This window comes from Cariama cristata, unplaced genomic scaffold (genome assembly GCF_000690535.1).
Source record: "Cariama cristata isolate BGI_N322 unplaced genomic scaffold, ASM69053v1 scaffold29909, whole genome shotgun sequence".
Lineage (NCBI taxonomy): Eukaryota > Metazoa > Chordata > Aves > Cariamiformes > Cariamidae > Cariama > Cariama cristata.
Window position 1 is genome coordinate 4,835 of NW_009634603.1, and position 22,745 is coordinate 27,579.

General features: G+C 41.7%; 2 protein-coding genes across 2 annotated transcripts; one reads left to right on the forward strand and one right to left on the reverse strand.

Annotated features, from left to right (window-relative positions):
• The first annotated feature begins 2,730 nt into the window (after positions 1-2,730).
• On the forward strand, positions 2,731-11,085 carry PLAT (plasminogen activator, tissue). Its single transcript, XM_009707215.1, has 13 exons — positions 2,731-2,818; positions 3,826-3,865; positions 4,276-4,407; positions 4,813-4,926; positions 5,290-5,464; positions 6,044-6,135; positions 6,396-6,570; positions 6,915-7,000; positions 7,406-7,601; positions 8,111-8,247; positions 8,340-8,480; positions 9,936-10,084; positions 10,921-11,085. Exons 1-13 carry the CDS (start codon positions 2,738-2,740, stop codon positions 11,077-11,079), a joined length of 1,677 nt encoding a protein of 558 aa, XP_009705517.1. The 5' UTR covers positions 2,731-2,737; the 3' UTR covers positions 11,080-11,085.
• A 4,309-nt stretch (positions 11,086-15,394) lies between these two features.
• Positions 15,395-22,737, reverse strand: AP3M2 (adaptor-related protein complex 3, mu 2 subunit; the record flags this gene model as incomplete). Its single annotated transcript, XM_009707217.1, has 8 exons — positions 15,395-15,870; positions 16,286-16,430; positions 17,190-17,397; positions 18,259-18,392; positions 18,916-19,001; positions 19,524-19,661; positions 20,180-20,351; positions 22,615-22,737. Coding segments are annotated over 8 exons (1,107 nt in total), but the record flags the coding sequence as incomplete, so codon positions are not given.
• Positions 22,738-22,745: the final 8 nt, after the last annotated feature.

The following is a 22,745-nucleotide window of genomic DNA, read 5'->3' on the forward strand; positions in this document are numbered from 1 at the left end:
CTTGAATCCCAGTTTATGACTGTCATCTGTCATACTCCAGTTTCACCAGCTATTATCCAGCTGCCTTCTCTGGCTTTATATAAACAAGAGTCTGAGCTCCTAATTTCTGGAAGTAGTAGTTTTCTCAAATAATTGGGTTAGCTTTCTAACTATGTTTGGGAACATACAATGTAGATGATAAAAAGCTGATAGTGTGGGAGACAGAATATTATTTCAAAGACTTGGAACTGCAGAGCAATCCTAGAGATTGGGAATGAAATTATATCTTCTTGCCTGCTACTCTACCTCACTCCCAGCTCTTGGTTTGTATAGGAGGTCATATTTTTTAAAAGAAGAGAGAAAATGAACCTCTGGTGCTGGACTTGTTCACATCAGGGGGGTCCCATCTACATCCCACCCTCGCTGATTCATCATCTCAGCCATTTAGACTGACTGCTATAGCAGTCTTGGTTAGTACAGAGGATAAAGCTAAATCTGTTCACACTGGTGATTACTTCTGTCTCGTTCAACTGTAAAAAAGAGCTACTATTACAGCATGCAGGAGTAACTATTGCTTTTAGGAAGAAAATTAACAGGTTCAAGTCAGGAAAACTGTGATAGTTATTTGTCTTATTGTAAGAGTTCACATCACATAATACTGACAACTCCACTCCTTAAAAGCTATTACTCAACCATGAAAATCAATAATACCTTCCCAGTTCTTAATACATGTATTAGACCTTGCTATTTAATGCCATGTTTCCAAAGGCACTGAGTTTCTAAACTTCTGACACTATATAATCATTTGTATCCATCTTACTAATTTAAGTTTTGCCACGAAAAACAGCCTCCTCCCCCTCCAGCAGAGAATCCTGTTGGTGTACGAATAAATCGTCATTTAAAGTCCTCAAGTTCAGCAGTGTTTCTAAATATAAAATGGAACTTTGCTAGCTACCAAACTCATGCTGCTAAGGTCAGGCTTTACTGGACTTCTTTTACATACATTTGCCTGATCTTTTACAGCTATTACAAGGTCACCAAGATAAAAGAATGGGCAAAATACATATTCTTGAGGATTTTTCCTACAGGGATTAACAGAGGAGCTGGAAGCCCACTGCAAAGCGCATTGCTTTCCTAGGCAACAGACTCGTCGGAACACTCTTCACTGCCTTTATCTGTCACATCCAGTGTATTTTTCTGCTAAGAGAATGAGATTAGAAATGCTGTTTAGTACAGCAAGGGAAAAAACCCGTGTTGCTTAATTTCAGCAGTAATATTTTGTATACGGTCAAGACTACACGGTGTTACGAGCGCATCCCGCTGCTCAGAATTTCTGCTCCGCCCAAGGTCTGCCCTCAGTTAGTCAGTGCTTACACAAGGCACTCGGCTTCCGTGAAAGAAATCATTTTTCCTCCTTTGTCAGGAAACAAACTGGGGGAAGGGAAACCAAGGCACAAGATAGTAGCATATCTCACTGCAGTCAGTGGCTACAGAAATCTAAATTCATGCTTCTGCCAAGAAACTTGCTGGCTCAAGGCCAGACAGAAAGAAATTTTGCTACAGCAGGAAGAAATACAGATGGATCGTAGTACCCAAATCTCCTTCCTATAGCTATCTGTGGCCAGGTCAGAGCAGCAATTTCACCAGATAGGAAATTAACCTCTGATGAGTGAAGGGAGAAGTCGATTTTCAAAGCAAATGACATGGAGGCAGAAATCCAAATTCATCCTTAACCGCAGCCACAGCATACCAGCCAGTGATTTCCCACAGGAGATCATTGGAAGTTCTCTCCCAAGACTCCTGCTGTAGGAGGCAGACTATGTAAATCAGCCTGGAGGAAGCAGAAATTCTTCATGTGGGATGGAAGGGGGCTTTGTCTGAAGTGTAAAGCCGCTGAAGGGATTAGAGGGAATGAGACGTAGTTGTGACTACGTAGAGTGACACATGGAAGGATGCTGCAACAAATATATGAGAACACCAGACCAAAAGCTAGCCTGCCAGCCAATTGCCATACTCTCCCTTTTTAGCAAAAGCATATAACAATAGTAGAAACTAAAGGCTCAGCTGGGGAGAAGCTGTAGAAATATTGAAAATCCAAGACACAGCAGTGCTGTCCCCATCTATCATCAATCAAAGTCTCCTTGCTGATGCATCCTCTACACAAGAGAGAAACCCTCATTCTCACCCAAAGTAGCAGTCTGTGCAGAAAATGCAAATCATCTTAAACCACTATTATCACAGACCAACCCTTCAGCAGATTTTTGTGCCTCTGCAAGAGATCTCTTAGGTAGGGCTCAGTGACTTGAATCTCAATTAACACTTTTCAATCAGCATTATACTCCTTCATTAGACAAGTCCATCTCTCTAATAATGCACACGATACTGTTGGCTTCCAGCAACCTTGGGAAAAAAGGACTTGGAATTTACTTCTACCAGTGTTATTCCCCAGGAAACATTCTCCGAGTTTCCTCCAGACCTAGAAGGGTATGCTTTAGCTTGTCAGGTTTTCTAAGTTTATCAAGTAAAAGCACTTCTGAGTCCAACCTGGCAGTTTCCCCTGTCCAGCGATACCAGGACAGCTAGACCAGATCGCTGAGAACTGCAGAGTAGAAAGTGTGTTTTAATGTGAAAAGAATTTTCATGATTTAAAACCTCTATTTAAACTTACAACCTTGAACTCCATTGACACTGTAAAATGCCTTTGTTCAACATCTTATTTTTTCTTTTGCCTCTATAGGTAACTTGAGATTTGGAAGTGATGTGGAAAACACGCAGAATGGAAGGGAAACTCCCGTATCTCCTTCTGCTGGTGGGAGCAATCATGACTGCTCATTGCCAGGTAGGAGGCTAATGCATCAAATAATGCTCTTGCCATCCTCCTGTGTTTTCAGCAGCACTTCCTTACCATTGACTCCAGCTGTCTGCATCAGACAGAAGGAGAATCTACTTGCATCACTAGAAATCAGAGGAAGGAAAACCTTACAAAGCAGTCTACCTCTAAGCTGGGATTTCCAGTAACGTGTTGTCCTGGCTGGTTTTCATTTCAGTAAGCAAGTCTTCTCCAAATCCTCTTGGTGTATTTGTTTACTGTCACCTTTCACTGTTAGTAAGTGTTCCATTGTGATCACCCTTTAATTTCCTTTCTGTTGTCATCACCTTCATCATTGCTCTCACTTACAACTGGACGTTGATTGTTCCCATGTCCCCTCAATTCAAACCTCACATTGCACAGCTTGAGTAAACCCTACACAATTCTAAAATGCTTAGCCTCTTTCTCAAAAAATTGCTATCTCAGCCTTCTTCTTTATGTTATTCTTTCTCTTGTGGCCTGATCAAAGAAGCTTTCTAAATGGGTTTCTTCCTTAAAACTTTAACCAAAATATTTAATTGGCTGCAACAGACATCTCTCTCAAAGGTAATCAAGCTACAAAGACTTATGGGGAAACTGCATGTCAATGAGCAAAAATAACTGCTTGTTCACATTTACTTCTTTAGAAATTCTTTGCCTGAACCTCCTACAAATAGCAGCAAGCCGACAAGCTTTAGTTAGCACTTGCAATGCCCCAAGAGCACATAACGACTTCACGCGCAATGTGAGTACGGCACATCCTGAGTTCATGTCACTCAGATGACAAGCAATCACCTGGTTATCTGTGGCAACTCAATGATTTACAATTCTCAGTACCCATGCTGAGGTACTAAAGGCACTTTTCACTGTACTGTCTGACAAGGAGCGCAGACAGTTGCTCAGAGCTCCCCTGATTTACAAGACCTCAAAGAGAAGACTATTCTCTCAGATTTCCTAAGAGAGCAGTTACTCACAGAAATAACCTTCTTTGCTTGCAGGGCTTACGCATGCGTTTCAAACGGGGAGCCAGATCTAGAGGTAAGCCAGGCAAACTACAACCGTGTTACCTGGAGCTTTATGAACACAGGAGGGGAAAGCAGATGATGCTCAGGGAACGGAGCCTGAAAGCAGTTTATCATGATTATCTGGATAAGAGATTCAGAAGGCAAGATACCAGACCATTAATACCATCCAGAACTCAAAGAACAATGTTTTCCCCTCCCTCTGCTCTTCTTTGAAGAAAAAGAGACCAGTCAATAGTGGAACAGTACATCCAGCAACACAGCAGTGATAGAGATGGGACAGTTGTGGTCTGAGAAGGAAAAAGGGCAGCCTGTTAGACGCTCCCATCATAGATCCTTTTCTCCTGGAAAGAGAAGGGAGTTCTTTTGCTCAGCCAGGTCTTTTCCCTTAATCTCTAAAAGAGGATTTCCTTTCTCCAATTCCAGCCATTTGCACAGACAATTCATCTGGAGAAATTTATCAGCACAGGGGGACCTGGCTGAGGCTCTCAGGGAGCAGAATAGAATACTGTAGGTGCGACAGTGGTCGGAGTCGCTGCCACGCGGTGCCTGTCAGAGGTGAGTATGAAGAAGAAAAAGAGAAAGGAAATGGTGAGGGAATGAGAGATTGTCCATCTAATCATCCTAAAGAAGAACTCCATTGTCAGGGAGGGAGTTATTACATAGAAAACTTGGCTTGAAATAGAACAGGATAGAAATCAAAATAGTAATATATAGTCAGTACTAAGCAGGAGTGGGCACGAGCCTGTGGAAGGCTCCTAATAGTGCATGTGGAGAGAATGGAGCAAAGGAAGAATGTAAGCACTGCACGAAAAGACTGTGAGTGCATGACAATAACAGGTAGGCAGGGAAAAACAGAACAGGCTAAAGGAGACTGACAGGAGATGAAAGATGGGTATACAGTGCCAGCTTCGGACTTCTGTGAAATCTAACAGTATTTCCTGGCTTTTGCTTATTCCACAGCCTGCACTAGAAATAAATGCTACAACGGGGGCCAATGTGCACAGGCATATTATTCCCCACAGCTCTTCATCTGCCAGTGCCACCAAGGTTTCTCTGGGAAGCAGTGTGAAATAGGTGAGTATACAATGTCAATCACTGGGAACAGTGCTACTGGTTTTAGCTGTGCAGCACAGAAGGATGAGGTACCCAGAAACTGCTGCTGCATACTAGGGTCTCGGTTAAGTTGCCTCTTTTTTATTCTAAAGCTAGTACTATGAAGAACTTTTAAGAAGGACACCTAGGGTGTTCTCAGTGTCTCTTAATAAAATTGTAAATTTTCCAGCTGAAGACCTTCATGTATATTTACAGTCTACCTGGCAAGGCATTTTCACTGACTTACTAGACAAGACATCTGGGAGCCAAGTTTAAACAGAACAGAGGCTGGGGAAGCACAGTTTGGGATGCTGTCCTAGTATCATTTTGACCCCTTTTGTTCAGATACTGAAGTTAAGTGCTACAGAGATGCTGGAGTAACATACAGGGGTACATGGAGCATGACAGAGAGCGGAACTGAATGTTTGAATTGGAATAGCAATGGCTTGATGGACCGGATGTACAGCGGCCGAAGAGAAGATGCTGCTGAGCTGGGACTGGGCAATCACAACTATTGCAGGTGAGCAGTTGATGGCACACGCGTCGGAGCCACAGGAATCAGCCCATTCCAAGGGCTTGGAGCAAAGGAACAGCTGTTTGCAACAGTCTAATACCAAGCAGAGAACAGAGAACACTCTCCACAGGTGCAAATACGACATGGCCCATAAGCAGCAATTGCAACTTCTATAGATGTATCTGAACTTCAGATCTATCTAGACTGGATGCTTATGACAGACTACAAAGCACATACATCTCTCACCCCATAGTCTTTCCCTTGGCCCTTCTCAGTGCCTCAAACTCCCTTTGTACATCAGTTTCCTGCAGTGCCAAATCCTGCTCAAAACTCTAAAAATATAGTGCTTCCTGCATTATGAACTAAACTGCACAAACAAACTATCCACTCCTGCTAGTTACTGGCTGCCTCATCCTCACATCCACATACTCCACAGTTTTATAATTAAAATAGGAATTCAAATGACTTCTGATGGTTCAGTCCACGTCTTCACTGCAGAGCAGGATTAAGTTACCGAACTAGATGGCAGACATGGGACTAATAACAGTAGCTTTATAATGATGCATAATATCATAACTCTTTCAGAAACCCAGATGAGGATTCCAGACCTTGGTGCTATATCTATAAAGGGGGAAAGTACATCTGGGAACACTGCAGTGTGCCCTCCTGTTCAAAAGGTACATGCAGGGGGACAGGGAATGGACTTTAGAGCTTCCGTGATTCACTGCATATATAAGGGTTCTCTGTGGAATTGTGCTATTTCTGTAGCCTGAAAAGTTGAGACTCTCACGTTACATCATGTTCAAGCTTTTAGCATTTATGACACCAAGAGACTGAGATGAGTATAGCTAATATATAGATGCCTTGACAGAAATCACAGTTAGGAAGAGCTGATAGGTTTACATCCATTGGTTAACATGCAGCTTTCTTATTGAAGTTGGGAACATCAACTGCAAATCTGGAAGAGGAACAGATTACCGAGGCAGCCACAGTGTTACCAGTTCTGGAGCTACCTGTTTGAGGTGGAATTCTCAAATCCTTGTCAAGAAGTTAAATACTGCTTGGAGAAGAGATGCTTACCAGCTGGGCCTTGGTAGTCACAATTTCTGCCGGTACGTAGTCAGTTATAGAATTAAAAAAAAATCCCACCAAACTTCCTTGTGGTACTCTTGAGGCAAGCCTCTAGTCTTTTACATGGGTTATTAAAGCACAAGAGATACATTACTGCTGGGAATGAAGCTCACAGACAATAGGAATTTTATTCCACCGGACCTATCTATGCTTCTCTAACATCAGACTCCATAAATGCAAATTCTATGTGTCCCTAGGGCCCTCTGTATCTCTAGAAAAAAAAAAATCAAAAAGAGTACACTCAGGTCACAGTCTGCCACCTTTAGGTCTCCCCACACTCCCTGCAGATCTGATACTACAAACAGCTCTTTTTCCTGTGCTGCAGGAATCCTGACAATGACAGCCAGCCCTGGTGCCATGTACTGAAAGGAAATCAGCTCACGTGGGAGTACTGCAATGTGCCTACTTGCTGTAAGGATCCTAGCACTCCTGATTCTTCTCTTTCTTTGAGGCATTACTGGCCTGCATGTCATTTGTATTAAACTCAAGCCTCTTATATAAAATAAGAGTGGGGGCTGGGGGGGCAGGGGGGAAGCTTTTTGGAGTAGAAAGAGATTCTGTGGCTTCAGTCTCACAGAAGTGCCTTTTTCTCTGCCAGAAGGGAGGACTGCAGAAATGGAGGACAGAAAAGGCAGGGTTTCCTTACTGTATTTTTCAAATTAGAATACAAGTTTCCTAGGAAACAAGAATGAGTCAGATACTAAACAGTTCATGCCAGGCTGCCTCAACATGCACTGACGACTAACAGGCTCTTAACCCAAACTTAAAGCAAGAGTGCCTAAACAAAAAGCCTTTTTCTGGGTTTGTTATCCACAGCCACCTGTGGCTTACGTCAGCACAGAGTACCCCAGTACAGGATTAAAGGTGGCTCCTATGCAGATATTGCAGCTCACCCATGGCAAGCTGCCATCTTTGTGAAGTATCGCCGAGCACCTGGAGAGCACTTCCTCTGTGGAGGAATTCTGATCAGTTCCTGCTGGGTTTTGTCAGCTGCTCACTGTTTTGAGGAAGGGTAAGTTGAGGATTCCATACTGTCTGGCGGGAAAAAAAAATAAAAATAATAAATCTGGAAAATGGAAGCATCCAGTATAGCCTTACTAGAAGGGTAAAAGACTTAGAAAAAAAAAAAAGCTCTTTATCCCAGTAAGTCATTCTGCACTAAAGATTATAGAGTTAATTGTGCTGAGCATTACAGACAGACATTTATTGCTCAAACTAGCAGCATGGCATTAAGGTACTACAGCAGAATATCAAATAGCTGAAGAACAAAGTTGTCCATAGAGATGCAGAGCCATCTGAAACTTGAGAACAGCAAGGGGCTGGCAGAGGAGCTTTGCCATGATGGCTGTAAGCAATTAGTGCAAAACTGAAGGCAAATAGGACAGTTGAGGTCAAACTGCCTGGGTGATGAAGTACTAATAGTGCTAAAATAAGGAAAGCAGAAGCTCCAACAGTACATCTTCAAGGGAAGGGTCCACTCCAGTTAACACAGGAAGAAAGTAAGATTCTCTTGTTCTTCAGCTTTAGTACAAATCAGCTGAAGATTGTGCTGGGTAGGACTTCCCGAGCAACTCCTGAGGAAAATGAACAGAAGTTTCAAGTGAAAAACTACACTGTGCATCAGAGATTTGACTCAGAAAATTTCAACAATGATATTGGTAAGAATTTTTCTGACCTCGTGACTGGAAAGGCCATGGTTGGCTCAAGTTTGTAGTTAATGAAGTAAGGATTTGTTTTTTCCCCTCTGCAGCTCTGTTGCAGTTGAACTCGGATACAGAAGACTGCGCTATTGAAACAGACACTGTCCGTGCTGCCTGCCTCCCAACACCAGAACTGCAGCTGCCTGACTGGACTGAATGCGAGATCTCTGGTTATGGCAAAAATGAAGAATGTAAGTAGAAGATACTATGTCCAAAGTTTGGGTCCCCTGCCCTCAAAGAATTCAAGCCTTTAGCATCATTTAATGGGTGAGCCCCTGAATTATTATATGGGCTTAAAGCATACATTTTGTAGTGCTGCTAAAGTGGGAGATACACAAAACCAAGTTTTGCTGTAAATTATTTCATTCATCTGAGTTCTGTCAGCTGCATGGGCTAGTAGAGTCTTCCTTGATATTCTCCAACAGCAGAAACACAAAAAAACGGCACAATGGATAAGGTAGAAAAGACAGAAAACTTGCAATCAGGGCTGCTGCATTTCTGCTGTAATGAGTGCATTTAGATATTGTCATTCTGACAGAAATCCATTTCCGTCAAGATTTAATATATTATACAGTTGCAGGTAGTTTCATTATTCTAAAAGATACATTGGCTGAGTAGTGATTAGCAAAGAAAAAAAAAGCTAAAGAAATACCAATCCCAGATATATGTTAAAAGGCTGGCTAAATAGTTTTTAAAGTGAGATACAACAAACACGAATAAAACCTGTCTGAAAGTACACACAGGCTGATCTATATTTAAAACAACAAAAAAAACCCAGCTCTTGTTTTACTGGCACTTTCTACTAATTTCTTTTTATTTGCTAACTTGCAAACTCTTTGAGACAAAGACCATGAAGCATCCATCGTAACAAGGCCTAATCATGATTTGAACCCATAGGGTTTTTGGAACAGACTTGAAGATTTAACATGTAAGTGTGGCATAGAGTGTTTTTAGAGTGTTTTTTAAAGTGCTTTTAAAGCTAGTCCTCAGCCTTGCTTACACGGAGTACAGGATAAACTCTCTGAGAGGTGACAGGATGCTGCAACTGTAACTCAAAACTTGACTGAAAAACAAGCCTGCCAACTTCCAGCTTTGTGCAGTTGCAGCTACGCAGAAGAATAAAACCAACATGCAAAACAAACAAAAAAATCCCCTCCATTCCAACATAACACAAGTGTACATTCCTATCCAGTTACTCAGTATTGCGTACAACAAGGCATCTGATTTTTGTTAGCACAAGTCTAATACTAAAATGTCAGGATCCTATTTTGTACAGTTCGCGATTTCCATAGGCACTTCCTGTGACTTCATTTTGACTGATGTAACTGTGCAAAGACGACTTACCCATTGAAAAAACCCAGGAGTCTTTAATTTGGAGCCTACAAAACCCTCTTAAGAGTTTAAGCTTGCTAAAGAAGCAATATTTTCTCTCAACAAGATTTAAGCAGTTCTCACTAGCAAAGTGGAACCCCCAAGAATTGAAAAAGACCCTTTGGCAAGGCAATACTAGTTTAGCCACCCCCCAGCCCCAGCTACGTCTGTTTACTCTCCCCTAAACTACAGAAACTGAGTTGGAATTTTTTTTTTAAATATGCGTACACATAGGCAGACATACATACATATTTATATTGTCATTTTTCTTCCAGTTTCTCCATTCTATTCAGAGCACCTGAAGGAAGGCCATGTCAGACTGTTTCCAGCCAGTCGGTGCACAACACGGCATCTAGACAACCGGACAGTTACAGAAAATATGTTATGTGCAGGAGACACAAGACACCTTGATGATGCCTGCAAGGTAAACCCAATTCTGTTCCTTTTTCTTTTTAGGTCTGTCCTTGATAGTCTGAGCTAACCAAACAAAAAGCTTCAGAAACTAGTTAAAAGAAGTTCTGCATTTGGCTACGTGGAAGTTATAGTAGACTTTTCTTGAGCAGAACTGCTGGCTCCTCTTTCTTTTTTCTTCTCCTGCCACTCATAGCTGGGTAAACAGGCCACACTGAACCAAGCAAACCAGAACAATTCAGACTTAAAATCCCAAATATAGGAAATACCACAAAACTGAGCAGGAAACTCCACCTCAGCAGCATTTCCTGATATTTTCTCTTGTATGAGCATGCAGAACACCCAGCAGGAGGTCCTGTAAGAGGAAGGGGGTGCTACTAAAAAGTGGAGAAAAGAATAAAGGCCAAACGATAGTGGAGAACCAGCAGCTGTAACATGAGGAAAAAGGAGGGCATGCATTCAATCCACACCCTTTCCATTTAAACAGCTCTTTAATAATTTTGCTTTACTGTTACACATAGCAGTATAAAACACCCTGGATCTTTATAGCTTGAGTAAGACCATTCCTCTTTTTATTCCTGTCAACATCTCACCTACATTTCATAAATCAGTGTCATACAAAGTTAGATGCTTTAGTGTTTGTTAGATTTTTTTGGGTCTCTCCCCATGAGAGGAGCATTGAGGGAGTCTGGAACACAGAAGTGGCTTACCTGAAAAGCGCTGTTACTAAAATCTCTTGGTTTGTATTTCCATAGACACTAGCGCACCACTAAAATCAGTGGGGAGGGGAAAACAACACAAAAACAAACGAACAAAGGAGATTGATACTAACCTGCTACTTCTCTGTAGGGTGACTCTGGAGGGCCCCTGGTCTGTATGAAGGACGATCGTATGTATCTAATTGGAATCATCAGCTGGGGAATAGGCTGTGGCCGCAAAGACATACCTGGCGTTTATACAAATGTGAATCGTTATCTTGACTGGATTCAGGACCACATGAAACCCTGAGAAAGAAAAATGAACTATCCGGAGTCTTGTGGCCGTGCCCTTGCAGCTTCCTTCTGGGTGCTTTAAGGATGCTGACAGGGCTTCCTGTTTGTCCAGATCCTCTTGTACTGAAAGTCATTAAGCAAGACAAACTGCAATGTGTGGGAAGGGCACATTCTCAAATCACTCCCCTTTCCTTATTACAGGTTATTGGAAGGTTACGCTCCTTTGCCCCCACATCCCCAAGCTTTCTCCTTGCATTGAATCACATGACGATAATTAAAAATAAATTTTGGCTCAAAAGAGTAAACCAAGAGAGAACATCATGCATCCCATGAGAGCAGCTATGTTGTTTTGGGAGTGGGTGTGAACTGAAGGCAAAGGGGACAGATTTAACTTCCTGAAAACTTCATCTCCCTCCTCCTTATTTGGCTGCAAATTTGGAAGACATTCCAGTCAGGCTTAAGCTCTATCCTTGTACCATTTTACTTTGGTTATTTAAGCTGGTTTCAGCTTGAGTCCAATAGAAAGAGTAAAGCTGTAGGCATAGGCTGCTTATTTCCATATGAATATACTACTTGCTTTTTCAGTTTGGAACGGATTCATTAATTGAGTCTGAGCTTAAACTCTCTGAGCAAATCCAGGATGGCATACTTGTTAGGACATTCTGTTCTTCCGCTTGTTTTTCCTCCTGGTAGGAAATATTTAAATAAATATGGAATAGGTCAAATCTTAACACCAACCTTATCCACCACAGAATCAACGCGTTACTTTCTGACTATTAAATTTCTTGCATCATCACCTGATACGAAAGCAAAAGCTCTTTCTTTAGCACAGCAGGGCAGAACAAAGGACAAGCGTAACAGTAGCAGTTTCAGGTGCCTGCTAGATTTACACGCACAAGTAAAGATCAAGTCAAATGTCACAAGGCTGCATTTGTCCTCTAACAGAAGACAGCACAGGTGAACTAGAATCTCAGTAATCGAGGATTACTTACTTGCATTGCAGTTGCCATGTGACGCTAAGTGGTATCTATGCACATCCTAAGAGTTAAGCCTCTCTGAGAAATTCTCTCTTGTCCATTTGTTTTATAAAGTAAGAGAAAGCAAGTGTGACCACCATTTTACAAAAGGAAGAAATTAATACTGAGTCTACAACAGGAGTTTAGCTTTAGTATCAATCAGGCATTGTAGCTAGAGAACTAGTCTGTTGTATTTGGGAAGTTCAACACATTATAACTCAAAATGTTTACTCTCACAGTTTTAAGGAGCTCTCCAACGACCTAATAGCACAGCCTCTAGTCAAATAGAGAAGCTTATGTAGTAAATATAGACAAGAGATTTGGTAAGGATGCCCATTACTTTCTCAAGTGGGTTCTGTAAATGGCAACTTTACAAAAGTCCATGTCTTTCTAGCTACTAGCTTAGAAACCGACCTCAAAGAGATTTTCTCTCCTGTCCTCAGAGAAACGGTGGTGTAAGTCCAGTTAGCTTCAGCAATGAGTCCAATATGCCAGCCAGTGCAAGAGGAAAAAACCCCAATGTGTTTATTAAAAAAAAAAAGTCACAGCTCAGTTTTTTTGGTGTGATTTTTTGTTGCTGTTAATTGTATTTTAATAAGTATTAACCTTGAGAAAAAGACATTAATTTCTGTTCCTCTCACCTAAACCCACTTCCAAGTGCTGCTATGCCTCACTATCCTGGCATTCACAAGTCTGCCAAATATTTGCAGCCTGTAAAACACCCAAAACTGTTCCAATGAATAACACAGGTAGGTGTCCTCAGGAATGCAACTTTTGTTCCACAATTCAAACACTCTATTTATTAAATACATTGAGCTCAATGTGATCTAACAGCTACTAATAAAATGTAACTGAACCACACCTGATAATGGTATCTTTTAGAAAAATACATCCTACGAAAATGCAAGTTGCAGAGAACAGTTTTCCATCACAGCCATTACCAGCTCCTTGAAAATATCCTTATATGAAATATCTAAGGTGGCAAGAGAGCTACACAAGCCTTAGCTGCTGTCTCTGCACTGGTTGCTTCCTTCCATCCTGGTCTGTCTTCTATGACATCTTCTTTGCAGCCGACTTAAAGAAGGGCCCAGAATCAACTCCAAGTTTTTTTACAAATGCTTCTTTATCGCTCATTTTGTAACAGAGACTTAATCTGGGAGATTTACTGAATCCCAGTCCAATAACTAGAACTTAGGCTTTCCAGCCTTCCTTTAACTTCTTGCATTTCATTTCTCAAAAGTTGCTGCCACCTAAGTCAGTGCATTTAACTGCATTTCTCTGGTTTCTTTACCCATTACATCCCTCCCTGATAAAAATCCCCTCAATGGTTTCCATCTCTACAACATCAGCTTTTCCTCTTCTTATCCTGTTCCCCCTACCGCCCCCCACTTGTCCTCTTCCAGGACAAGGTCTAAGACAACGACGACTGCCTCATCTTTCTTCTCACTTTGCAGTTGATACTGTCACATTCAAATTCTTTCAGAACCTGATTCAACATCAACATTTATTATAACCGAAGCATACAGCTACACCTCACATCTCCCCCCAAAACTCCTTATATCATCACCTACCAAGTTATGTCACTAATGTTGCTCCCTGCTTCATCTTTCATTCCATAGGAACTTGCAGCCACCTCAGACTGATATAGAAAGCTTATCATAAGGGCCAGACACCCTTATGCATATAAGAAGCCTTTCAAGATCTCAAGTAACATGAATCACTTCAAGAAAAGATACTTAAAAAAAACAAAGCTACAAAGCCAAAGGACAATATCGGTACTTGAGGAGCAGGAAGGTGAAGAGGTTATTTCTCTTAATTAAAGCACAGCCCTTAGTCTGCTCCCCAAAACCCTACCTAGTAAACAAAAACGGTCCAACTGCATTCCTAAAGATAGTTTCACTGAGGTTCTAGGAAGAGCTCAGCACTCCTTTTGGGAAACACTAAGAAAAATTACCAAGAAAGTAATTAATTTTAGCTTTTCAGACAGTGACTTAGTCCCAAGCTTACAATCCCAATTGCATAAAGACATTTATCTCCCTAAGGCACCCACTATTCACAATCCAATTGGCATAATTTACCTTCCTCTTTAAATACCAACTGTATTTCTTGTAAAGCCCACACAAACCACTCTGAAATGACACAGGTGACGTGTAAAAACGAATTTTATTGATGCCCTTGCTAAAGGTTATATTTGCACTGAACATGCTCAGCAGTAAGGCCACCTGCTATGGCATTCATCAGTTGCACTGGAACTTGCAATTCCACAAGCAAGAGGCCACTCATCCACTGCAAGTATCCATCACATGCAAACCAGAATGGATGTTATCCTTCATTTAAGGTCACCTTGTTCTGTTCACAAGCATGAACTGTACATGCTGGACTCCACAGGCACCTGACAGATGCTGTGGTCACCTGTACAGCAGCTTAGGGACAAGTTCTGCTACCACAGAGAAAACACATTGGCATCTAGTGGCCAAAGAGCACGTTACAAACAATACAGAACAGTGCAGATGCCTCTCATTTCATATTTATGCTGTACAGAGAGACATAGCACAGACTGGAATGAGCAGATGCAGCAACAGCTCCTGCAGAACAGATGGTCCCAGTGAAAAATCCAGCGTAGGCTTGAATCCACCTGCACAGCAGCTGATTGGTACAGGAACTGGAATGAGGTAGGACAGCCAGAAACACTACAGAGGTACCAGGACACAATTATCTCAAAGAAGGACATCAGCGAGCAGGAGAACAGCAGTATCACCTTCATTTCTAACAGGCAGGCAGAGACAAAAAGAGGTTCCAACCAGTTATTAGGATAGTGATAGTCTTCAGTTTCCATCAGAGTCCACAAAAATTCTACTGCCTCTCTGTCTCTTCCCTGACTCCCCAAAGAATCTAGGAGAATCCCTACCCTCAAATACTGACGAATTAAGAAGATAAGCAGAATTACATTCAGATGTCACCACCCATCATTTGCAAGATCACATGTGCTACAGTCAGCCCTTCACAGGGTAACACACTAAGATTTGGATGTCTCAAGATATTAAAGATACTTAATGACTAAGATGGCTTATGAAATATCTAGAAAAAGCATCTACTTCTTCCCTTCCTCCCTCTGTGGCACCATCCCCAATCTCAAGCTTCTTAACGCCCAAACATCCCATCCTGAGTGGGACAATCTACCTTTCCAGTTCTTCCAGTCCCTTTGAGGCAGAATGGCTAGATGATCTCTTTGCTGCCAAGAATCATACAGCTCTCCACCCTAACACCCAGTGATGGAGAAGGGCAGATGCCAGACCATCACGCTGGAGTTGAAGTTTGTGGAAATTCAACTTTGTATCATCTACAAAGGGATTAAAACCAACCAAAATATAAGGAAGAAGAGTCAGAAAAGGCAATAAATCCCTAGAATTTCCTTTAGGACAGCAAAATGAAAGTGATACAAGCTTACATAGCTGACTCACTAATCCCAACAGACCTGAACACCTCTCCTATCTGCCATTGTTCAGACTCAGCTAAGGATGAGATGGTTTCAGGTCAATCTTACTTTCCCCTGCTCCCCAGCACCCTAAGCTCTGGCTCTCCTGCTCATGCTACTACAGGCAAGGGAGCAACCCTAAACAGATGGATGGGGCATCCAACAGCCAGGGACAGGAGAAATAGGAAAATGCTCTTCCTCACTATCAGGATCCTCTAGGTTCGGACTTGGAACTTGCCAGCCTTAGTCATGTATTTTATCCCCTTGAAGGGCTTGTACTTCTCCCCATACATGTCCAAGCGATTCACCTTCAGTCCTAAAGGCAAACAAACACAGCATAAGACTGACTGCTGCCACAAACAATCCTTCAGGATAAAGGAACAGAAGATCATACTAGAGGTGTAGAAAGCATAGTTTTAGCAAGCAGTGAACAGAACTGAGAAAGCTGACAACTGCTAATTGTCAGAATCATTCTATACAAACACATCCATACCCTAAAATTCTTTATGGGTCTGTAAGCACGAATTGCAAGGAAATGTACATAGGCTGTTTCACAGAGCATCAAAGAAAAATCCAGGTATCTGTAGCCAAAGCACATGATTTTTTTTACTTGAAGAATATGTTTCAGATAGAATGTACTTCAGAAGGCCTGCAGAGCCACTTCAGCTACATGCAGAGAGAGCACTGACACAGCAGAGAATATTCAGCTTCTTTACCTGACAGTCACTTACCAGATATAGCCAGCTGCTGAATTTTAAACTGCAGGTTAATGGTGGGGTTTTCATCTGGTTTTGATGTCCCAGCTTGCAGGCTCATGCTTCCTTTCAGGCTTGGCAGCTTCTGGGGGTTTATTTTCCCCACATCCCACGACAGCAACTTCAAGGAACAGAAAATGCCGCAGTGAAACAGAAATGCACTAACACCCTCTAAAGAAGAGTCCCTTTCCAATGACAGCTTTTAATGTTTCTTTATTGAAAATGTCTTTGTCTTAGTATCTTGCCTTTCATATTGGACAGACAGCACAGGGTTAAGGAGCAGCTGCCTCGGACCTTTGTCCTCCCTCTCTCTTTCCATGAGGTTCCCCAAAAGCCTCCCATGAATGTATTTCCACTACTTGTGCTACAGGACCCATTTCCCATGTGTAACAATGACAAAAATAATGCAGAATTGCCTCCTTTCCAAGCAGCTGAGGTAGTGTTGCTTGGGGGGAGGGCATGCAGAATCAAATAACAAAACCAGAACATCCCAAAACAAATCAAAACCCACTAACCAACCCCAATCTTCAGCGTTTGCAACAAACCAAGTCTAACTTGCAGTACTAGATATGCAGAAGTTTGTAAAGCATCCACCAGACTAATGCCTCATCATACAATACCAGTTCTTGGATTTTCTGCACACAACAAGCAGCCAGAACTACAATCCACTCAAACACTGAGCTATTCATTGTAGGGATTAAGACAACTTCTACTATGCAGTTGTCCAGAGAAAGTTCTCACCCCAAGAAAAAATACTGCCTTCAGAAAAGCAATGTTCAAGGAAATAGTCATGTAAGCATGAACAGCTCAACTTTATTTGCTGAAAGGTAAAAAAACCCCCACAATTAAAAAAATTTCTAATTTCTCTCTTTCCTCTCACCTTTGTAACCGGATCGAAGACATGTGTTCCCTGAGAGGGTGTGAGGGTCATATTTAAGACACCTTTTGGCATCTGGCTAGTGACCATCACTCCCTCTACAGTCTTCCCCATAGTCTGCTTCGGCCCCACTGTGATCTCAAAACGCCCCAGTGAGCTGCTATCACGGAAACTGATGTTGTGTTTAACGTAGACAGGAATTGCCACAAGACTAGAATAAAGACATGAACAGGAAGTCCTTGTCAATCTCTCGCTTTCATCTTTGCTTTTCCTGCAGTCCTTGACTTCTACACTGAAGACCAATCTCCTTAATAGAGAAGGAAATCCTACACTCATATGTTTGATCTAAGAGCAAAGTCAGAATCCTGTTCTCAAGTCTTAATTACACTTTTTTAAATCAAGCTTGCTGTGTCTTAGTTTTCCACTTCTCTACAGGACAGGTAACTACATCCACTATAACAGGAGATGTGAGCAAAGGATAAGGAATGTTTTTGCATGTCACAACCAAGTTGGCAAGTAGTTCCAAGCAGTGCAGCAGCACTTGAACTTCAGGTTTGTGCTTCTGGTTGGATTTCCCACTCCTTTTCACCTACTTAAGTCTGACAAAGTCTAACAAAATGCTTTAGCATCTGTAATCCCAATTAGTACTTGGTAAGCTGCTTCTAGAAAAGAGTGCAAACCGTAGACAAGAACTTGTAGTTCTATTAAGAGCAATGTCAGAAAAACAACAAGATTACCAAACTATCTTGTATTATTCTAGAAGTTTTTTATAAACATAGGAAATCAACAGCTTGATTATTCCATACTGCCTAACTCTTTAAAAAAATCTAATTTGTTCATCTGCTACTAGTCTTTAAAAAATGCTGGCTGACCAAAAAGAAATGACAGAATCACTGCTCCAAACAAGGAGAAAACGTGTTTTAAAAAAGGAAAAAGTGCAAGTTACCATACACCTCTACTTCATTTGGCACAACATGCCACCTGATCTTTAAAAGCAATTCCTTTTTTTTTTTTTGCCCCTAGCCAGGAAGATCCAAATTTTGTAATTCACAGCACTACATTCATCACCTACTTCTGAGCACTGACATGGTAAGACAGCAGGCGAAAGTTTCCATCAGGTGGAATGAAGGAGAGTATTCTCTCTGACTCCCAGCGCTTAAAACGCACACACGGATGAAAGCTGACATCATCCAATAATCGAGGGTTCTGAAATAAAAGAAAGTCACAAGGTTAGTGAAAGGCAGTACTACTTAACCTCTTCTTCTTCTCAATCCTCTGTCCATGAAGGGCCTACCATTTGATGCACTGTGCCCACTTGAAGGTATCAACATTCAGACGTGTTATTTGATGCTGTTACATCTGTGCAATAGCAGTACTCAATAATCTCCATCCTATTTTAGAATATTTAGTCATGTCAAATTACACTGATGCATACTCATAAAAAAAAGATGGCCTTTTAGGATATCTGCCTAAAACACCACTGTATCTCAGAAACTTAGTCACAGCACACAGTAACAGTACTTTTAACAAAGAATCTGAAAATGAAACTTTAGGCTCAAAGTTGCTGAAGTTCACACTATGACTTTCCATTGTCAGTTCTTCCTCTTATTGTTTGGCATACCCAGGTTCTGATCTACTGGCATCCACCAGCATGAGACTGAGAACCTAGTAGCAGGGCTGGGGAACTCCTTCCAAAATACTTAAGTAAAGATGCATCCTTGAGCCTTACCATAAAGGAGAGGGTAAGGTCTGGCATCCCAGTCAGCTTGACACAAGCATCAATCACCCCTTGGATTTCAGCAGTAATCGTGGAACCTGCAACAATAAAGTAAATATGGGAGATTATGAAAACCTGATAAAAAAATCCCAATGTGGAAAAACTATCAATGAGGAGGAAGGAAATTTATTATCTTTATGAAATGTCATGGCCCACTCAACATTTTTCTCATTCACAACAACTTCTAGAGAAGATGCATACAAATAAGAACCACTGACACTAGCAATATCTATTTTAATGGCCAATGACAGTAGCTCCCGAGTCTAACTAAGATGCACAAAAACTAAGTAGATTTGTGCATAGCACAATTTTCACTCACCTTCTGTTTTCCCAATATAGAATTGCTTACAAGACCTCAGGAACAAGGACAAGTGAAAACCTTGGTACCTCTCTAAAATTTTTGACTGAATAGCATCTACAAGTTGGCAACGTTCCAGAGTAACAATAGGAACAGAGCTTCCCACACTTAGATGAAGGACCTCCTCTTTGAAAACCTACATCTCTCTTCAGGCACTATCAGGACAAGTTACTGCCACCTTAGCCAGAAGCAATTTCCATACCTGATTTGTCAATGATTGCATCTATCTCCTCAACCACATCAAAATATGCCTCATTGTTGGTATATTTTACACCAGTACGTCTCCAAGGCACCACTGATAGCTGTCCAGTAGGAAGCTGGTCACCCACATTAGTGCTTCCTGGAAAAAGAAAGGAAATCACAACCACCACCAAAGTTAGACAATGCTCCAGAACAAGTCCTTGGCCCTCATATAACTTAATTGTAATTAATCCCTGAGAACCTCTGTCTCTTTGTAGGAAAGCAATTACTCTTCCAGACTCAGTGTTTGTATTCTACAATTTACATCTCTCTTACATCCAACTCTTACATGCATCAAAATATACCACAATAAGGCATGGAGAAGTGTAACTAAAGAGCAAAACAAAAAGCCACCCCAACAAAAAACCCACACCAAACTACCTCATCCAGGAAGTCATGTTATGGCTGTAACTGGAAATGTAATCTCTTTTGGTTTTAAAAAAAAAAAAAAGTGCAGCTGGTGCTGGAACTAGAAGGAACCTCAAAGCAACGCACTAACACAGGACCCCCTAAATGTGCCTATGTTGCAGTTCAGAATGGTATGGGACAACATAAATTTTCTTCACCCATGTCCTAATTTACTTATGCAGGAATATTGCCAAACAGCCTCCCCAGTACCTGTGATGGTGTTGACAACTGTTCGCAGGATAGTGGGAGGTTTTATCAGTTCCTTAAGAATATTAGACTCTGTTGCCAATGGAAAGCCATTGTCCAGCATCTCCTCCAGCACCTCATAAACAACCACAACATTGTCCTTGATCATCACCTCTGAACAGACACCAAAATAATCCTGTGCAAAAGAAATAATTACTCAGTCTCTGAAAGAGTCTTAGTGATCATTCAGTTCAGTGTCCTCCCACACAGAAATAAATCCAGCCTCTTCTTTGAGGAGGTGAAACACTGAAACTCCATGTGTACAAGCACATCAGACAGACTGACCACTCCAAGAGACACGCAAAACTCTGAGCATACCTCTGCCACTGCCCCAGCAAGCTGGCAAATCACCACCTCACCGTATGCTCTTATTTCCTTTCCATGTAAGAGGGTTTCCTTTGATAGCTAAGAGATTTTTTTAATTAGCACTTGAAAGTGGCTCAATTGCAACCAATTAAGCAGCAAGTGGCTCAGTTGCAACCGATTAAGCAGCAATATTAATAAAGAAAAACTTACTTCCCACAGCCACCACTGACTTCTGTGCAGTGATGCCCTTTCATTAGGCTCCAGTACTATATATCGTTCCTCAGCTGCCCTAGTCTTTACCTAGGGTACTCTCAACATTTTAACTGTAGCACTGCTGTTTAAGGAATTCAAGCTCTCCTCATCAAAGGTTTTCCTTTAGTTTTGTTATAATGCTTGCATACATATAGGCAGTAATACAGTTGTTAACTTCAATTTTTTTAAAATTTATTTTGATGTGGAATATAGGGAAAGCACAGCTTCAAACTCTCTGCATATTCTGCCTAAGTCCATGTTTGTTTTATAGAAGAACATTTCTGAAGTCTAACACACGACCTGTGTTTTTTCATTCTAATACTGCTTGGCATGTACAGACTGCTTACACATCCTTAGATGTATGAGACTAATAACAGAAGTCTAGTATTCTGAAAAGTCTGAAAAATAATTCTATCCATGTAATAAAACCCTCCTTCCTCATGATTTAATAAGGAGTATAAAGCAGAACCTGAGAACATGAATCATAAGAGATCCACAGACCAGTTTATTCCCCAGCTTGATTCCTCTGCTGTTTCTTCAGCCCCTACTCCAAAACAGTAATTAGCAATATTAAAGTTTGCAGTAAAAATATACCAAGTCAAATTGTAAATCTGTAACACAATGTAGGCATATAAAACAAAGTGGGAAATCTTTCAAGATTCAGCATATGTTATAGGAAGTAGTCCCCATAATTCAGCAATTTTTGAAACTGAACATTTAATTTACTCAGTTTTATTCTATGGGGACTTCAGGTATCTTTCTGGTGAGAGGGCAAGTGTGCGCACACAAACACAAACCTGAGCTTCTAGTTATTTGTATCAATTAAAGAGATCAGGCATTCTGCACAAATCACGGGTATACACAAACTGTGACGCTAGAGAATTCCTAGTCCTGCACTACAAACGCTATTTCTTTTTCAGACATATCAGATTTTAACATACAGCCAATACAGTGAAGACACACTCAATGCCTTGTCCCCTCACCAAAAATAAGACCTAAGCAACTGACATCGTACATTTTTGGCCTGAACAGCCAATCTATTCCCTGAACTCAGCGAAACATAACTCTGCCCACGCTCACATTGATTGGCACCTGGAAGCAAAAGCTCACATGATACTTGTTTGACCAAGCACCCATATTTCCTGTATTCTGGTAGGATGCTGGTCACAAGGCATTTCAAATCCAGACTATACAATCCTGTTGTTGGCAGGAGAAGACAGACATTCTGCACTATTTCCCTAAGCTGACCAGCAGTTATGTCAGTCATAGTGCAGAGGGAATATGGCTGCTCTGGGACAACTCCTGTGACTCTCTTCTTTAGGAAGCAAACGCTTCTAAGAAATATCACCGGATGCAAGCACACAGGTAGGCTGACGCTGATCGACTAAAGCACACGGCTATGAATTGCAAAAACTTCTTGTGAGAACAAGGCCAGCTTGCTCTTAGTTCACAGCTCCTAGAATAGAGAAGGCTGCAAAACAGAAATATAAATATTGATTGCTGAAAGGTCCTTCCTGTGAGCATAGGCTGATCTCGAATCCATCATCACCCTGGGCAGTACATTCCCAACCACCGCAAGCCCTCAAGGCCCACTCTAGATCCTCGCAGGTGCAGAATGAGAATTAAGAAATAGGAAAAAGAGTAAACTAACTGCTGCTAACTTGAAGGGCTCCCTTTTCTCACCCCCGCCCCGTTCTCCTTTACAACACGGCAGCAACCTGAGGTTCTTCCTCTCCTACCCTCCTCTGCACACATCAATTCACTTCAGCCAAAGCAGAAGCAGATAGCCACTCCGCGCACCCCTCACCCCGCCGGCGCTCCCCCCGCTCGGCCAGCCGTACCTGGAAGGTATCGACGACGCGGTGCAGGAATTCGATGACGAAGAGAGGCGGCACCTCGCTCTGGATAACAGCCACGAAGAAGATCTTGTGGCGGTAGACGCTGAGGAGGTAGTGGTGCGGTGTGGGGATCA